At 34.7% G+C, this 19,886-nt stretch overlaps 1 protein-coding gene across 3 annotated transcripts in view; it reads left to right on the top strand.

Moving 5' to 3' along the window:
- waca (WW domain containing adaptor with coiled-coil a) overlaps positions 1-19,886 on the top strand; it is a 154,095-nt gene that overhangs the window by 77,397 nt on the left and 56,812 nt on the right. For all 3 annotated transcript variants that reach the window (XM_051928973.1, XM_051928972.1, XM_028804344.2), the window contains exon 5: positions 5,275-5,390. In XM_051928973.1, the coding sequence (XP_051784933.1) occupies positions 5,275-5,390 (116 nt within the window). The remainder of the gene's footprint in view (positions 1-5,274; positions 5,391-19,886) is intronic.

Genomic DNA, 19,886 nt, shown 5'->3' with positions numbered 1-19,886 from the left:
CAAAATTTGTTCAATAAAAAGATTCTATATTTTGACTGCAACTGTCATGCAATGTGATTCCTTCTCTTCATTAGTGCCACCCCTTTGAAAACTATCACTTTATGGGGCCATGCAAACCTGTATTAATACTTGTGTGCACATTAAAAAAATTTTGTACAATGTACAATTGTCGTGACAGTGGAATAAGTTATTCTTAGCCAGTCTACTACAGTAATTGCAGTAGAAATTGTGGTTAACATCCACTCATGCAAGGGGGAAAAAAATACCGTTGAATACCGCGAAACTGGTATAATTTTGAAAAATACCGTGATACAGAATTTTGGTCATACCGTCCAAGCCTACTATAGACCTTCTGAAAAAAGTGCTTAGGTTATTTTATTTTATGTATTCCAGCCTGAAGTGCTTCCTGCTTCCAATTAAAGCTTCATTAGGCTTCCACACAGAATGGAACTTTATACTGCTCTCTCTTGCCTCAATAAGTATTGTCGTGGCGAAAAATTGTCACCACAAGGCTTTTTACCTGAAATGAAGGCTATTAGGAGACACAGGATAGGCAAACAGTCTATAGTTTTATTGCGGTAAAATAACAATAATAATAATATGGACTCAACCCAATACAGCCAAATTGAGCTGTGCCCCGAACAGTTCAGAACTCAAAACTTATATAGTCATTTCTTATCACTCTGACCTCGCTCAAATTAGCTCATTTGCTATTTTCTGTGACTCCCCTCTGCATTTGGCGAGCCGGTATCCCAAGTTCTCATGGGAACCATTATTATCTTCTGACTTCCCCCTGCAGCTGGCCTCCAGTATTTTCTGTTTTGCTTATTTCTATTGGCCTTGGCTGGGCAGAAGTTCCTTCTTCCATATTTGGGCATTCTCTTATCATTTCCTCTCCCTTGGCCTTCAAGCTATTTTTTATTTAGCGGCTGAAGCTAAGCTTTAATTAAAAAGAAATATGACACGTACCTTTATTTAATTCTTTGCGTGGCATGCCTGACTTGTGTTAATTTCTCCACTAAGGATAATGCTCATATATTTTTCTATATTATATTATTTATTTATTTATACATACTAGTATATGAATATACTAATTTTATTTTTCATGCATTACATCATCTTGACCTTGTTAGTAGCAATGCCTTTTGCTGTTTCTACTGATTCACTATTCCAGCTGGCTTCTCCCGTGCCTACCAGGACCATTTTTCTATATTATGTCATTGGTTTCACTCAACAGGTGTTCTTCTAATTCTTCTTTCTTTTTTGTCCTTGGGTAGTTTCTACACGTCATTCTCTACCTGTTCTATCCTTCCTTTCCCAATATTGGTAATTTTCCTTCAAGCTTTAACTAGAAAATGCAGTATAACTAATGTCTTTAACTATTTGCTTGACATATCTTATTTGCTTGACATTCTAATTTATGCTAAATCTAATGCTTCAGAAGCTGTTAATTACTTTTTTGGCTATTTATGCTAATATGTTATTTATGCTAATATATACATTTTTTCTTTTCCATAGTATTAAGTTAGAATCTGAGTTACCAGGACTCCTTCCAAAATAGCACCCATACGTGCAAATCTGGTAGATGAAATGTTTTTAAGGAAATGTTATTTATGTATAAAAACTATTTTTTGGTGAGATGTCTGAGTTATGCTGTAGCTTTTGGTAGTTAAAAATAAGTCCCTTTTTATGATTTTTGTCATTTGGATGTTTTAAGGTCACCATTTTTGGGAGCTTTTTCATTCTTGACAATGTGCTTTTTGTCTGCTCCCATCTTCATAAATTTTGAACTTCATATTGTTTATGAAATGACAGGTGCATGTTGTTCCCATTTACTGCAGTATTGGCCCACAGTGCCTAAAAAACAAGCTTATAGCATGATTATTTTTCAAGCATATAAGTTCTTAAATGTTCAAAAAATAGTTTGCGTCCTAATCTTATGCTGTTCTGCCTGAACCACTAAAAGTATGTAGCTACATGGGTTCACTGGGACTGAGCTTGAGAACATCTGCTCTAGACTACTGTGAAAAGTACAAGTCTCTTAATCTTTAGTCCTTTTTTACTGCTTGCTTTGAATTTGTCCACATCTCCTTTTAAAATTTGCTTTTGTTTACCATCAATTGTTTTATTACTCTTAGTGAACCAGTGGGGTATTAAACAAAGCAGTCTTGGCAAGTAAGACGCAAATTAATGAGAAGTCAAGCTCATTTCAGCTGGTTTCAGTTTTAGAGGATTAGAACAGACTTGTCGTTCAGTTGCCTCAGTTACCATCTTTTAGCCTTCTTCATTCCAGGCTAAAGATATGAAGCTTAGTGGTATAGTGTTGTGGTGTAAGTTTATAAAATTAACAAACAAAAAGAAACATCTTGTAGAAAGGTACAGAGCTGTTTTTTCTAGCTAAACTGATGTTGCTGAATTTACATTTTCATTACAAAATGGTAAAGCATTTTAACCTAAACTGTCCGTTGAAAATAAACGACATTTGAATAGTCTTTCTGGAGGATTTTTTAAGCTTATCTAAGGTTGCTGCATTGTTAAGTTACACTATCATTTAAATTGATTTATGTTCATTGCAAAATGGTAAAACATTAAAAGCTGTACTGTCTGTTGAAAATGACAAGATTTAATAATTTACCACATTTAAATGTTTGCACCATTTGTCCCTATTGCTGTTTTGGTCAATGAGAGGAAGAGCGAGGAAAAGAGAAAATAATAAATTAGAAAGTATATTCCATAATGTTTAAAATTGTAAGTTATAAAAAGTGCCATTGTTAAGCCATCAAGCCTATTACTCTACAGCAATGCAAAGATTGTCATAGTAATATAATGCACAAGAAAAAATTGCTACACTTCAGGACCTGATGTGCTTCTGTCATTCTGAACTGCATCAAACTTCTAAACTTTCAGCACAAATAATGATTAGAAAGATGGCAGATTGTCATTTGACCTTTATTGAATTAACAATTACTAATTGAACACTTTGAAATCACATCAGTTTAATTTTTCCTCTTGATTCACCAGTACAAGAAAGCTCCTACATACTGTATGATACAACTTTTGATTAATTTTGAGGTCTTGTTATACAGGATGCCAACTTTTTTTTGGTTCTAGAAGGCTGATAAACCCAGAAAGCTTTTTTTAAATATATATTTTGTGAATAAAATTACACCCTTATGATCAACACTAAACCTGTCTCCAGCACAAACCCCCTAATGGAATTTGAAGGGTCAAAGTAACTCCTTCTCACAAAACCTTTGGGATTCTGTAATAGAGACATGTGGAGTGTAGTTTTCAAGTTGCTGATCCATGAATATGATAATATTTGAAGTATTTGATTCTTTACCGATGGTCATAGCCCCCTAAGAATCACTTTCAGTAGCTTAAAAATCATCAAGATTCAAGCATAAGCTTGTGAGCTATCGTTTTGGACAATTCCATGGTCAGCAATTATGAGTATGATATTTTTGATCCTTCACTAGGAGTCGAGCTCTCTATGGACTTCTTTCAAATGGTGAAAATGATAAATATCTATCACAATTGAGAATATCTAGGCTTTAAACATTTAAATTGAAGTAAACATTTTAATATTTCAAATATCTGATGCAACTATTCTTATGTGCATTCAGTGCAAATCATTACATTTCTTATGAACAGCCTGAATTACAGTGGCTAATGCCAATTCATACTTATTTTTAAACTTGTAAAATAGGAAAAGTGTGTTGAAATTGAGCATCTGCCAATAAAATAGAAACAAACACTTGTTATTAAAACTGCCATGCATGATCTGGTACTCTGATTATTTTTATACATATGTTTGAGGCTGCATTCAATACATAGTCAGTTTGCTTTCACTATCCCTGTGGGATCATCCATGGTGTTTTTATTCTTTGAAAATCTGATGAATGAGGGAGCATGGATTGTCAGTAACGAATATTGTCAAATGTCCACACAGACCCCTAGGTATTTCCTAACAACTATAGAACTGCAAAAAATAACTATGTAATTAGGGGAAGCCATACATTGCAAAGTCAGCTCGCCACAGCAAATGCCTGGCTATTGTGCAAACCTTTTGCATTAATTAGACTCTTTGTTTGTGTAAGTGGATTTATGTAAGATGTGTTTATCCAAAGTTGTATCAGTGACACTAGATAATGTTGGTTAGGCTTCCCAAACATCAGGCACAATAGACCTCGCTTTAAAGTATGTGCGAATAGCAACACGGATAAAGGATTATAGATTGGCTTTGTTAAACTCTAACCATTCCGTAGCATCAGTGTGCAGGTAAGTAATTTTAAATGACATTGAAATGTTAGACCAGCTGTATTATGCAATTAGACATTTCGATGAGGGCGAACTTCTTCAGCAGGACTGGCATTGGGGTATTGCATCAGTGGCAGAAACTGCAGTTTTCTTTTTTTGGTTGTTTAATGCGCAGTGTATGTATGTTCTAGTAATTCCGAAGCATGTCCTTGTATACAATTTTCAATTGCTGCTAAATATGCTTCATTTTGTAACTGAATGTTTAGTTGTATTAGTTTGTGGATTTAAATATTTGCAATCAAACTGGATAATTGATTTTTTTTTTTTTACTTGATTAATGTCATCAATATTTAATTACGCAATTATCAAATTTGGAAACATAATGTACTTGGACATTAGTCTGGTATGCGTTGTCATGCAGCCTGTCTTACTTTCTTAATAGCTAGTACATTTCCTTTTTGTTTTGCTACAAATTAAATACTATATATTGATAAACCGCTGAAAAGATTTTCAGTCTTGTTGAATGTTCCTATTTAATGACACTTAAATAGAACTCTATAAACTTTTCAATGATATATCTAAACTTTTCGGTGATGTCCCCTAGTAAACCGTACATTCCATTAGTTTAATGCTTAAAGTCACAGCTGCTTTACTCTGTGCTTTTTGAATTATGATAGTTGTTACTGACTATGGATTTCCTGAGCTTATTTTCATTTAACAAAAGATACTTTTGGAATTGTGTGCAAGTGTGCGTAAAGTACAAAGACACTGTTGACTCTCTTTAGAGATCTTCAGGCTACCCAAAATGATTAATGCCTTGAGTCAACTAATATGTGTTTTATTACTATCTGAAAACCTATTATAGATGTATTAAAAATAAATAAATAAATAAATAGAAGAAAAGAAGCCGTAAAATCTAAAAGTATAATGTGACACCAAATGCAGTACTGAACACCCTTAAAACTGTTATGTTTAATGATTAAATGTTAATTTTGTTTCTTCATTTTTTCCCAGCCTTATGAACCAGCAGATGATTGGTCTGAACACATCAGCTCGTCTGGGAAGAAATACTACTATAACTGCAGAACGGAGGTTTCACAATGGGAGAAACCAAAAGAATGGCTTGAAAGGTAGTGTGTGTGCAGTTTTCTCATTTACATTGTTTTATGATGGATGTGTTTATCATGTAAATTGCAGTATAAAGGTTTTTATTAGTTTTTGAGATAAATATTATGCATGCTTATTGTCATTTGGTGGTTTAGACCTTTAACAAATTTGAGTATTTTTTTTTTTTCTTTTTTTTTATTTTAACCTTTCTGAATTAGTGAAGTTTAAAAATGACCAGGATCTATTGGTTGTATTTGCATTGTAATATAAGATGCTCCCATTTACTAAAATGTTACTTTTCCTTTACTAACATGAGACTACACAGACAGCTTTTAAAAGATGCATTTGGTGTTAGTGGTGTTTTGATTAAATTTTGTTTGTTTTCATTTGCTGATCTAATATTAAAAGCATGGATTACCTTGGAAAACCTCAGATGTCGAAGTAAGCTTACTGTTTGTTCTATGCTTTAGATATATTTCTATGAAAAAAAATTATCTGTGGGAAAGCGTAAGCTTATGGAGGCTAATGACCTGGGAAAAAATTCCGAAAAACTGAACTTTTCCTAACCAGTACTTAATGAACAACTGTTTAAAAATATGTGGCAAGATGCATTAAATCATAGCTAGTGAGCATATAGTAAAAAGTAACTTCTAAGGTTTTGGAAAGATCAGAGTTGGCTGTTGACATCTTGATTGCTATTTCAAGCTTTAAATGGCTATTTTAATCATTTATTCAGATTTCTAAATTAGTATCCTGGGCTGAACGAATAATTTATTGTGGGTATAGAACAGAATCACCCCCTTTGAAATATTCCCTTTTTTTTTTTTAAATTTACAGCCTTAAATGAAAACACACACAAAAAATATTTCTTCCCAGCTTTACTTACTCAATGCAACCTATAACATCCAAGTGAAAGATATCACAGCTACAGTTCAGAAACATTACAATCAAAAACAAGACATACTGCGATTAATAATGGATCACCCCCCAATGTCAATATTTTGTTGAACCAACTTTTGATTTAATGACAGCCTTGAGTCTGTTGGGATACTTCTCTATCAGCTTTGCACACATAGATTGAGCCCACTCAATATTTGCCCACTCTTCTTTATAGAACTGTTCAAGTTCGGTTAAATTGCATGGTGAGCGTTGGTGGACTGCTATCTTCAAATCTGTCCACAGATTTTCAATGGGATTGAGGTCTGGGCTCTGTCTGGGCCACACAAGGATATTCACATTTTTTCCTTCAGCCACTGTATGGTCAATTTTTCTGTATGCTTCGGGTCATTGTTGTTGTGTTGAAAGGTGAACATTCTGCCCATCTTCAACTTTCTGGTAGAGGGTAGCAGGTTTTCTTGAAGAATTTGACAGTATTTTGCCCCATCCATTTTTCCTTCTACCCTAATGAGAGCCCCAGGCCCTGCGGCAGAGTAACACCCCCACAACAGGATGCTGCCACCTCCATGCTTTACTGTAGGTATGGTGTGTTGTGGATGGTGAGCTGCATTGGTTTTTCGCCAGGTGTACCGTTTGGTATTGAGGCCAAATAGTTCATTTTTGGTCTCATCTGACCGTAAGACCTTTTTCCACTTGGGCTTAATGTGGCCTTTCTTGAGAAGTGGCATTTTACTTGTGATCCTATCGAACAAGCCACAATTGTGGAGCGCTTGTTAAATTGTTGTCACATGCACACAATGACCACTCTCTGCCATAAATCCTGTAAGTCCATCAAAGTAGCCATTTGCCTCTTGGTAGCGTCTCTTACCAGTTTCCTCCTTGCTGTTCCATCCAGTTTGGAGGGACGGCCAGATCCAGGAAGGGTCCTAGTAGTACCAAACACTTACCACTTCTTTATTATGGACTTTACTGTGCTCCTTGGGATTGATAAAACCTTTGAGATTTTTTTGTATCCATCTCATGCCTTATGTCTGTCCACAACTCTATCCCTGAGATCTTTTTGAAAGTGGCTTGCCACCCATAGTCAGTTGTTTGCTGTCAGTTGCACTACCAAGCAAAGGAATGAATGCTCCAGGAACGGCTTCACTAATCACACGGATTACAATTGATCACAGGTGGAAGCCTGTAACCATAGTCTGCAATGGAAATTGTGGGCACTTAAACCTGATTGAGTTTAGGAGGGGGTTGATCCTTTATTAATCTCATTACTTCTTGTTTTTTATTTTTTAAAATTCTTCTGAACTGTAACACTGATATCTTTCAATTGGATGTTATAGATTGCATTGAGTAAGTAAAGCTGGAAAAAATATTGGTTTGTGTGTTTTCATTTAAGGCTGTAAAGCAAGAAAAAATGGGAATATTTCGAAGGGGGTGATTCTTTTCTGTACCCACCGTATAATCATTTTGGTAGTTTACCCTAAGTTCCGTGAATGGATTCCAATTGTCTCTAAAGAAATATAGGGTAAGAACACTAATATATATTTATTTGTAGTGCTGCTGCTTTGCAGTAAGGAGACTGTGGAAGATTGTGGGTTCACTTCCCGGTTCCTCCCTGTGTGGATAGCGCTTTGAGTACTGAGAAAAGCGCTATATAAATGTAATGAATTATTATTATGTGTGTGTGTGTGTGTATATATATATGTATATATATATATATATATATAAATTTATTTATTTTATTTAAAGCATGTTACTTTTAATGTACATGTAAAGTAAGTTCTTACTCTGTTAACAGCAATATGTGGTTCTTTCTTGAAGTATAGGCTTTCCCAGTTTTGCTAAGCTAATCTCTTCCTTAGGACACCTTCATAAAGTGAATTTTATTGTGTGCAAACACATAATTACTATTAATCTAAATGACAAATTTTAAGCATTACCATGCGTCAAAAATTCCCCTTTTGCTCAAAAAACAAAATTCAGTCAATGTTCATGATTTTAGCTAAGTTTTATTTATCAAAACAAGCTCTTTCCTTCATTAAATTCAGTTTCTCTTTAAATTTCACATTCAAAGGAATGGTCTTTGAAATTTTTTTGGGATCTTCCGATGCTTTCTCAATTGTTTTTGACGCCAGTTTCTTCAGATAATATGAAAAGTTGCAGGCTGACTGAACTGCAGCACATGAATGTAGCATCAGTTGCGAGAGTGACTGAGACTGTGATTCTTTGCCTCCAATAGTGAAGAGTGAACACCACAAATTTTGCTTTGCCAAAATGTTTAACTTGCCAGACTTTCCTAAATGTGTTGAAACTAATGGGCAAGGAGTAATAGAATGGATTCTAATAGTTCAATGGTCTTTTAAGTGTCCCAGAGTGCTGGGGAAGTGGCTAGCAACTGTGCTGATCTTCACAAGGTCTCATTCTGATGTTTGGTGGTGAGAGGTCTCCTTTAATTGACTTGTGAGGGCAAAACAGCCATACATTGCTGTTCTGTAAGACACGGAGATCAGTGTTACACATTTTAAATGAAATTACTGCCAAGTTTGTTGGGGGTTTTTTTTGTGCAAACTTGTGCAAATATGTCTGGATAGGGTCTTGACATGCAGATCTGGCAGCAATCTTACAGTAAACATTTGTAAACGTTCTGCAAATGGGTGCTACAGCTCTGTTATGTCATGCAAAGTATCATGGATTGTGCAGTAAATATTTGTCTAAGCCATCCACTTGGTCAGTTTCCAGGAAAGCATGTCATCTTTGAACGCGGCATGTTCAATGCAAAGAACACTTTGGTGTATTTTACCAGACAGCACTAGTCACAAACATCTAGCCCAACTCCTTTTAGCAGGCTTCCTTGAGGTGTACTTGGAATGACTGCAGAGATCATCACGTGTTAGTATTACTTGTGTGAATTCATCCATAGAGGCAGTCATAACAATAATTCATCTTCATTGTAGTTCATAAGATGAAAAATTGTATTAAATTACTTGTATATCTTTATATTTGCAAAGCATTTGTTCATAATTATAAGGAAACCTGTACTGGGATGGTGATTATTTCTATGCCTTTAGACATTTGAGTAAATATTCATAGCTGAACTACTTCTCTGCTGAATAACCTGCTGAAGCCTTAGTTAAAAGGGCTTGGTTAGTTTTGTATTATTTATTTTGGCTTTCTTTCCTTTCCTATTAACTAATATAATACTGTAATAGCCTAAAAATTGGCTTGGTAACATGTTTGCATGGTATGTACTGTACTAGTGTATTTTGTTGCTGGCAGAAAAACTGCTCTGAAAACTGTAAATTAAGTGTTGATCAGTACAGCGTGCAATTAAGAGAGCAGTTCTTACTAAAGTGAAATTAGTGACTTGTTACAACTCATCTATGTTTAAGATTTTTTAAAAACAGAAAAATAGTTTTTAAATAGCCAAAACAATTAATGATCAGAAATTGTTCAACTTCATTTATATTAATCAATTTCCAGTCTCTTTAGGCAATTCTTGCCTTTTTTTATTTTGATTATGTAATTAATAATTTGTAAAGTTTATATTTGTGAACCTGTGAACTTGTCACAGCGCTCTGTGGCTGCACATAGCAAAGAGTGCTGTATAAAAATAAACTAAATTGAATAATAAACTAAATTGTATTGAACAGTAACCTTTTGTATATTTAATATCCTGTTTATGAAATTACTTTCATAAACGATGAATGTACTTGTCAGTGTTTTGAAGACTAACATTTGCTTTATACACTTCAACATGTTAAAATGATTTGTTTGAGAGTAAGACAATGACTTTGTATAAACAAACCCATTTAATAAATGATAGATTGATGCTGCTTTTATTACTTATTTTATTTGTTACTGTTGGGATTCCTGAATTCTACACTTCTAATATTTCAGTCTGGTATCTGATGTTCATCATAATAATTTTATCAGAGTACAGCAATGGTGTGTTTCAGCATATTAAGTGGGCACAAAATAGCATTACAAATCATTAAGTATACCATTTAATTTAAGGTAAATTGCAAAACAAACTAACCTGTTTGGAGCTTTTTATATAAAATGACTTCAAGTAGTTAATTATTTCAAGTTAAGTTTTTTGGTGAGAAATTGTTTGATACCAATAGAAGAAGAGGCTTATTGTTTATCCAAATATGGAAATATCCTTTCACTCTCCCTCTCTCTTTCTTAAACTGTCATCAGTATTAGGGTGTTGTACCGTGTTATCCATTATGGATGTACAGTGATCCCTCGCTATATCGCGCTTCGACTTTCGTGGCTTCACTCCATCGTGGATTTTAAATGTAAGCATATCTAAATATATATATGATGGATTTTTTGCTGGTTCGCGGATTTCTGCGGACAATGGGTCTTTTAATTTTTGGTACATGCTTCCTCAGTTGGTTTGCCCAGTTGATTGCCCAGGCCGTAAACAGGTTTTCCATGCTCTAACTGCGAAAATATTCGATTTATAAATAAAAAATCCTGCTTCGCGGAAATTCATTTATCACGGTAGAATCTGGAACGGATTAAGCATGATAAACGAGGGTTTACTGTAATGAGAAGGCAAGCAAAATGACCCCTTTTATTGGCTAACTAAAAAGATTACAATATGCAGAAGGGGCCTGAGTCATTTTGCTTGACTTTTAAACTGTCATCAAATTTTAGGTTGCAGAGATCTAATAAAGCAGTTAGAATTACAACTGCCTCAATATACTAATCATGAAAAGTAACAATTACTACATTGCATTTTGCTTACTTGTTCTCTGAGATTGAGATTTCCCAGTTAAAAAGAGCTGTAAACAGCAAATGGGTGTTGTAATCCAGGAGTGACTCATTCACGAAGCATGAGTTCTCTGTTGAATTGGAGACACTTGCGTTATAGGACTAAGGACATGCAAAATGCTAAACGCATTTTTAGTAGTCTGATCCCAAGAAATTTCTTTTGTAAAGGAAATCTATTTCTTTTCTATTTGCAGCAGTTTCCAAAAAACTTTAATATAATGTCAAACCTAAGATCACCTGACACTTTTTGGATGTTTTAAGTACCAGTATGAAGAGAATCATCCATAATTTGGAAGCATTTTTCTTTCAAAAGTGTGCTGTGTAAGCTGTTAAACCACACAACCATTTTTTTGGCCTTTTAAAATTCAACCATATAGTTCAGTATGAAGAGTGCATGAAAGTTAAGCAATTGGCACCAAGTTCCAGTGGTGTTAAGTTCATGACATAACCATTAATTACCCTTTTACACTATATAGTGCATAAAGCATATCCATTTACAGCAGGTGATCAGGAGCAAAATAAGATAGTCATTTTGTTTTATTTATCAAAAGACTTTGCACAGTTTTTAAAATATGATCAGCACTAAGGGGTTTGCTAAGTCATATCTTCCTGAAATTATTTTTCTTAAGTTATGTTGCCTTTACTTCATTCCATATGTCGGATAAAAATTTAAATGGATCTGAAACAAGTGGTACTTTATGCAACCGAAACCAGTTTGGGGTTGAGTATAGCTTTGGAAGTATGCATAATGACAAAAGTTCATTATAGTTATGTGGAATATATGGTGAAAAGCAGATGCTTTTGTGCAGAGGGTAATGTTGCACATCTCTTCCCAAGCAAGACGCTGTACATTCTTTCTGAAATGATGTCTTTGTCTATTGTCTTTCTGGGGTGCCATGCTTTAGACATGACAATACTATAGCCATAGCTACATACAAGAGCTACTGTACCTTGACACTGTCTGTTCTGTGAAAGTAGCATTGCAGCTCTAGCACATTACAAGGACTTCATTTGGCCTTTGATCAAACCACTGGATGTAATCTGTGGCCTGACCAGTTCCCCTATTACACTGCCTATTTAAAACTTAAATCTGTCATGATACAAATTAAGTGGTTCAGTGGTACTTCAGCTTTTATATGATATCCTATAGTTTTTTGGATTTGTGTTGTCATTAATCCTAGTTCTGGTGAAGAAATTGTATTATTTTATTAGAGCCTTCATTTTATCCTTGTCTATTACTTCTTTGGCTGTCAGTTAGTGTTGGGTTCTTTGCCATGTGTTCTGAAGCTTTTATGGGTAAATATAACTTATTAGGTTGCACCAAGCTATCTTATGAACAACCGAGTTTTATATTTTGGGGTTGAGGTGCTGAAGTTCTTTTCTTGGTACATATTACTTTCTTTTGTTTTATTTGCTGGCTCAGAGTTAGAGCTTTTAAGAACAGCACATCTGGAGATACGCAAAATAGTACTCCTCAGCCTGTTGCTCATTCTGGAATTCAGGTAAAGGGAGAGAGGACAGCTCAGCTGCCTTTCCTCTTAAACAGGCTCTGCATTTATGTCAAACAGCAGATAAGGCCTTACGCCACTGAAAGCTCAGATGAAAAGAGCAATGTTTTGTTTTAACGTTGATTTGTGAGGCAATTCTATTTATTTTTTTAATGGTATAAAAGTAGCATGAATACAGTAGGACTGTATTGTTTGTTATAAATTTTTTTAGGTATTAAAATGACAGGGTTTCCTCAGGAAAAAAAATAAAATACATTTAATTGTCCCCCTTCTTAATATATTCTCTGTTGGAAATTTTTGACACTGAAGTTTTTTTGAGTATTTAACCTAAATCTACTCTTAAATCCAGGACAGCTGAGGGAACAAGTAACACTTTTTTGTGTCATTTATGGAATGGAGAGTTATCCAACCCCAGTTTGTACAATGTGAAATACTGGAAAGTGTTGTTTAAAAATGTGCCAGTGGGATGATTAAAAAAGCACTTGTGTAGCAACATGTATTTAGGCTGTCAGTACCTTGACACTAACCAGAAAATGACTACCTGCAACCCTTCAGCACATTTTCATTGGCCATCAAAATGGAATTGCTTGTTTCTTTTTCTGATTATTAAAATGCAGTACTTGAGTAACCTTTGAATGTTATGTAGATTGTCAAATATAAAATTAGTTAAATGCTGACAGCCAGTATTTACAGTCTTATTTAAAAGTCATTGAACCCTTAGAGGAGGAGGTGGTTTTAGATATAGAGATATTGTATTGAGAAACTCTTAATGAATAAATAGAGCTGATATTGTGAATAAACTTTCCAGACATTAAAAAGGGTCATAGATTATCAGATTGTGATAAGACTGATTCTTTAAATATCACCGCGTACACTTTTGTGCTAAAGTAAATCATCTCTTTTCAGCAAATACCTTTTAAGCAGCAATAACTTAATTGAGTAGTCTCCTATAGCTAGCTACCAGTTTCTGCAATCTTGCTGAAGGAAACAGCCCCCCAGCAACTTTACAAACCATTCGCCAGCACTGAAGTTTGAAGTACTGTATGTATTGCATGAACAGTCCTCTTGCCAAAGCCTGATTTAGGCACATGGTCTGTCTATCTAGAAAACACCCACACTTCCAGAGCTCTATAGACTGTCTAGATGGTCACTGGAAAGGTTCAGCGAGACTACTATGATATTTTTTGTCTATAGTCTCTTGTTCCTGCTGACCCTTTCAAATATGAAATTTTTGTCTCTCTCTTTACTGTTCACTTGTAACACCCTCCTTCGAGAGCCACCTAGGTAGGTTTTAAGACCTCAATGTTAATGTATAATTACCTTTTACCACTTCTTGGCAGGGTTTCCATTGTTTTAAATGTTCTCCCATTGTGTGTTTAACAGTTGATTTATGAAATAGCTTTATAACCATGCTTAAAATGATGAGTTTCAACTGCTTTTTTTGTTTTTCTGTTTCTTAATTTAAGGCATAATATTAAACTCGTAAGAAAGCAAGTAAAGGTAGTTTTCCTGTCATTTATTTCTGCCAATACTGATGCTCTGTGTAAGAAAGGACAGAGCCGGTTATACTTCCTTAGAAGGCTGGCGTCCTTCAACATCTGCAATAAGATGCTGCAGATGTTCTATCAGACGGTTGTGGCAAGCGCCCTCTTCTACGCGGTGGTGTGCTGGGGAGGCAGCATTAAGAAGAAAGATGCCTCACGCCTGGACAAATTGGTGAGGAAGGCAGGCTCTATTGTTGGCATGGAGCTGGACAGTTTGACATCTGTGGCAGAGCGACAGGCACTCAGCAGGCTCCTATCAATTATGGAAAATCCACTGAACAGTGTCATCTCCAAAAAGAAGAGCAGCTTCAGCGACAGACTGCTGTCACGGTCCTGCTCCACTAACAGACTGAGAATATCGTTCCTTCCCCAAACTATGCGACTCTTCAATTCCACCTTAGGGTAAACATTAACATTATACAAAGTTATTGTCTCTTTTTTACCTGCATTATTACCAATCTTTAATATTGTTTTTTGTATCAGTAAGGTGCTGCTGGAGTATGTGAATTTCCCCTTGGGATTAATAAAGTATCTATCTATATCTATCTATCTGTCTGTCTGTCTAAGTTAACTGGTTAACATACTGTTATTGACCCACCTGATCCTGCTTTACCTTCATGCAAGCCGTAAAACAAAAAAAAAAGGCAAGTGAAACACAGAAGGTATTACTAGTTACATATCATGAAATTCTGTTGCATATGCTAGTGTTTTATTCACATTGAAGAGCGCTGGACTATGACTCGAATTATTCCTCACTTCAAACCAAAAGTCATACCATTATGCCTAGCCTAGCAAACATTGTGTTTAAATATCTGTATCTCATAACACTTCAGTAACATTCAGCTTCCAGCGAGGACTGCATGTCTTCCTTCTCTGCAGAGCCTGTAACAGTATGTTTCCTATTCAAATGTTTGTACGTCTCATGCTATATGAGATCAGACCTACACATTTTGCAGCTCACAACCTCTTTTTAATCTGTGTTCAGAATAAAATGCTCCCAAACTATGGAATCCTTGAATCTTTGGTGTCAGTTTTTTAATTTTTTTTATTTATTTATTTATTTATTTATTTATTTTTTAGGATATTGTTTTTTGGGTGTAATTTTAGGTTAGGTGTCCCTAATTACACTGTACTTAACATGTACATTATCTGTATAATTACAGAGTAATTAGGTGTTAATTAACTTGTACTTAATGTGTTACACAGTGTAATGCTATAATTAAATACTCAATTGCAATTGTTATTCCACAGTAAATATTCATATGTACTTGTAAAAATTGTAGTTTAACAATTAATTTCTGTATTTACAATAATTATAGTATTAGTGTATTACACAGTAAGTACAAGGTAATAACACCTAATTACTCTGTACTTGTACAAGTAATTACATGGTAAGCACAGCGTATTTGGGACACCTTATCTGAAGTGATACCAGTTTTTCCTTAAGTGATTTCATACAATAAACATCAAAACTATTTTAATCTTTCATGGATATTGTGAGAAATCTTTCTTAGTTCAAATGAAGTGAAACTTGCTGGCTGGGGTTAGGCAGTTTATCAAATTTTAATTTCAGTGTTTTTGAAAAATCAATATGCAAAAGCTAATATAATACTCCTTATGTTTGATTTTCAACAACTCGTTTAAAGAGTTGAATAAAATGTGAAAAGACTGCTGCTTTGACTGTGTGTGAAGTTTTGACCCTGGCCATGTTGCCAGGTAGTGATGAGTGCAAGGTTTTTTTTTTTTTGTTTTTTTTTTAATATAAAGTCTCATAAGATGAAGAGTTTAGCACAGGTAGCATTGACTCTATTCTTTGGAAATGGTTTGGTTTAAAGTGGTATGAAAGTGCAAACAGTAAAACACAGACAGTATTCCCACTCACAAAATAGGTCCCTGCTGAAAAAAATTCCAAAAAATGTATAAGAGACAACTGCTGTGACTTACCCTTTTGCCAAAAACACTTTTATCTATTTAACTTGTTCCCTAAAAATACTTGCTGTTCTACCAAAAACAACACATTCACATATTGTAAATGCTCTTCTGTTTATTTTTTGTAGTCTTAACACAGTACTGAAACATTATAAGTGGAAATAAAAACAATAGTCTTCATAGTTTTTTTTTTTTTTTGTGCATTATTCAATGTTCGTTTATCAGTTATGGGCTAAACATCACTGACCATTTTATTTTTGTTTTGATTTTGTATTTGTGTTTAGTAAGTGGCTTAAGCTTCCTAATTACAATAGTTGTGACTTTATAGCATGTTTATTTTGCATTAACATTTGTAACTACTTTTTCCTGGTTATCATTAAGTCTATTAGGGTCTGTTTTTGTAATTGTGATACATTTTTGATTACAATTTAGTAATTGGGCAATGCTATATTACCACCCTCGGTGTCCATTGGGATTGAACATAAAGTTCAATTGGTACTTGCAGCAGTTCTGTTCTCACCCTAAAACCACCTGCCTCTTCAGATTTTTCCTTGGTGCCATCCCTGTAAAGTGCCTATCAGTACTGTAGAGAAAAATTCAAGAAGCTGTTAGGTGCAAAGTACAACTTGCTTGGCCTCAAATGTAGTACTTAATATTCTGGTGATTTTATTTTATTATAGAAAGTGACACTTTCAGACATGAAATGTCACTTGTATGCAAATGCATTAGTTGAAACCATTAAAAATATGTAAATTATAATGTCTCTAATATGTATGTATTATGATCTATAATTAGGCCGGTAATGAATCAAGAGCTTAGTCTTTCCTTGTATAAAAAGGTCAAGGGAGCCCGAGTAATGTTTAATGAGATGATATTGACTGGCAGGCACAGATACTGGTAAAACAGGCCATTTATTGAATACAGTACCTCCAGTGAAAACTCAAAAATAAGCGCTGGAGATATAAAACAAAAATGGTTGGAAAGTAATGTTCTGTGAGCTTTTGTTTTTTCTTTGAGGTACAGCTACCGTGTTTCCCCGAAAATAAGACAGGGTCTTATATTAATTTTTGCTCCAAAAGATGCACTAGGGCTTATTTCCAGGGATGTCTTACATTTATTCATGTACAACAATATACATTTATCCAAATTCGGTCATGTCATCTTCTTCTGGAATATCATGATAACTCTCCATTTTCAAACCCTGAATTTCTTGCTACTCCAGCTGCTTTTAGGATCTTCCAGGATCGTTGTGCGTTTGATGAATGGTTCGATGTGGTGAAGCAAAATGCCGACATACAAATGCATTCGTGGTGCTTTTATATTCAAGCATCGCATATTCCCTAAAATAATGCCATGATATATTTTAAAAGTCTCACATACCATCTTCTGTGCTGTCTTTTTTTTTTTTTTTTTTGCACCTTTACAATACTGTCAGCAATGTATGGCGGCATATTTGAGCCACAGAGAAAAAAAATAAGGACATAAAGAAAATGTCTATTTTGTGATTAAAGTAAAAATTTTGGCTTTAACCTCGAAATGTCCTCTTTAACCTCGTAGTTTATCATTAAAATAGACCGTTGTAAACATCATCTTAAACTCGATCCAGTTGTTAGATCGCTACGCGCTTCTGGGGCTTATTCCTGAACTGACAGCAGCAATTGCCCCACAGAACACATTACATTTATGATATTCCAGCTCTCTGCACATTTTAGAATTCTTAGATTTATACTTGATATCACTTTCATGATGAAATTCATTAAAATATGTATGCTACATTTTATGGACAAATCGTTAACTTTGTTTAAATAATGAATACTGTTAATAGTTTAAACATATGGGGTGGCACGGTTGCAGAGCGGTAGCACTGCTGTCTCGCAGGGAGTCACATCCCTTGTGTTCCCTGTCTGGAGTTTGCATGTTTTTCGTGGTGGGTTTCCACAGTGGGCTCAGTTTTCCATCCAAAGACATGAAGGTTTGGGGATTTGGTGAAGCTATGATGCCAGTGTATGTGTGTGTGTGTGCTTGTGTTCACCTTGCGATGAGCTAATGCCCCGTCCAGAGATTTTGTGGTCATCATTAAACATCCTTTTCAGAGATATTGTGGCAAGGTGTTTCCCTGGAATTTAATGGATGTTTTGGGCACATCGCATGAAGTATAAACCTGGCCTTAGGTGCCTTGCTTTTCTAGGACTTATTTTTGGGGTAGGGCTTATATTACAGAGCAGCCTGTAAATCATGCTAGGGCTTATTTTCGCTAGGGCTTATTTTAAGCTAGGGCTTATTTTTGGGGAAACATGGTAATCATGAAATTGTTACTTTTTGAAAAATGTTTCCTTCTCTTATATTTCATGATATATACTGTGAGAAAATAAGCCGCACATTGGTCTCTGTTTGGACAACTTATATATATGATGACACATATCTATATAGAGGTGATCTTCAGTCTTTAAAGTGTTTTTCAGAACAATTTGAAAAATACTGAATATTGCACTTCCAGATTTGTCATAGTATTAAAGTCCATTATCAACCAGCCCTACGTTTGACAGAGAGCTCCATTAGTTGGATTCTGTTCCTGCTGGGCAAGCTTAAAATCTGATTTATAATAAATGCAGTGGTGTATATTGGAGTCTAAGCAAAAACATGCTAATGTGATAATGAAAAAGTAGAAAGTGCATATATTATAGAATGCACCATGTTTTGCCTGTTGAACATTGTGTGGATTTTGGGAAAATAAATTGTGATTTGTCAAGTGTATAGTAGAGTCAATACTCCATTGGTTTTGCCATTTCATCCATCAGTTACTTAATCTACTTGATCTGCTTAATTTGATTCAGGGTTGCAAGAGCCTAGAGTGTGGCACTAGACGGAACTGTAGCACAATGTCTTTCCATGTTTCATAAGTTTGTTTGATTTTTTACAGGTATGTTGTAAAGACCATAGAGTAGGTCAGAATCATTTTGCACAGCAGCATTGATATTTAGTAATCAGTGGAGAGTTGCACAGTTAACAATGTAAAACAGTTTCAAGTACCTCACAAGAAGCATATGTCAGTTTCCTTGAAGGCTAGATGAAAAGTAGAGCTCTAACAAAGTAACAACTGATTGACAATGTGTAGTTTATGGAAATTATATATATTAAAAACGGCAGCAAGCAGCACTTTGGTTTGTCTTCTGTGTTTCCATGCATCTTTTTAGCAGAAGTATGCATTGTACGTGCTTTAATTGATTTAGTTTTATTACTTAGTCATTATTATTGTTACCTAATTTAATGTTACTTTTAACCATTTCTTTGACATTATGTAAATCACTTAGAACTGCATCCTGTATATTAGCTCTATGAATGTTTTAAAAATGCATTTTGAAAATTAGCATGTTAATGATCTCATTGATAGAATTCTATACTTGGTTCAGAATGTAGCATGTAGCACCCAGAATTTTTAACCTATTTTCGTGTCCAGTTTTTCAAACGAAAACATAATTTTTAATATTCATGACTATAAGATACCCCAGCCTTTATTTTTTTTATTTATTTATTTATTTTTTTGCATTAATCTTTATTAAACAGGCTAAAACTTGGCAGTTAAGCTTTCAGCAAGACTAAAATCACACACTGTTAGAAAGTAATTCATCATTAAACCTAGTTGTTTCTTTCAAAGTACATTTTGGTCTGAATTTTAAGCCCTTTAACCTTGCACTTGGTATATCAAAGTGTAATAAATGCTAAAGATTAGGACACATCCTACATTGAAGAACGAATCTTTGTAAGGGCAGGGCAGACATCATGCTTGAACTTAGGGTGATATTGTTTCACATTGTACATATAATATTTGAGACATTTGTTTTTCCAGTATAGCTGCACTAAA

Source organism: Erpetoichthys calabaricus, chromosome 6, assembly GCF_900747795.2.
Source record: "Erpetoichthys calabaricus chromosome 6, fErpCal1.3, whole genome shotgun sequence".
Taxonomy (NCBI): Eukaryota; Metazoa; Chordata; class Cladistia; order Polypteriformes; family Polypteridae; genus Erpetoichthys; species Erpetoichthys calabaricus.
The sequence above is the reverse complement of the archived record's forward strand: the minus strand, read 5'-3'. Positions and strand labels throughout refer to the sequence as shown.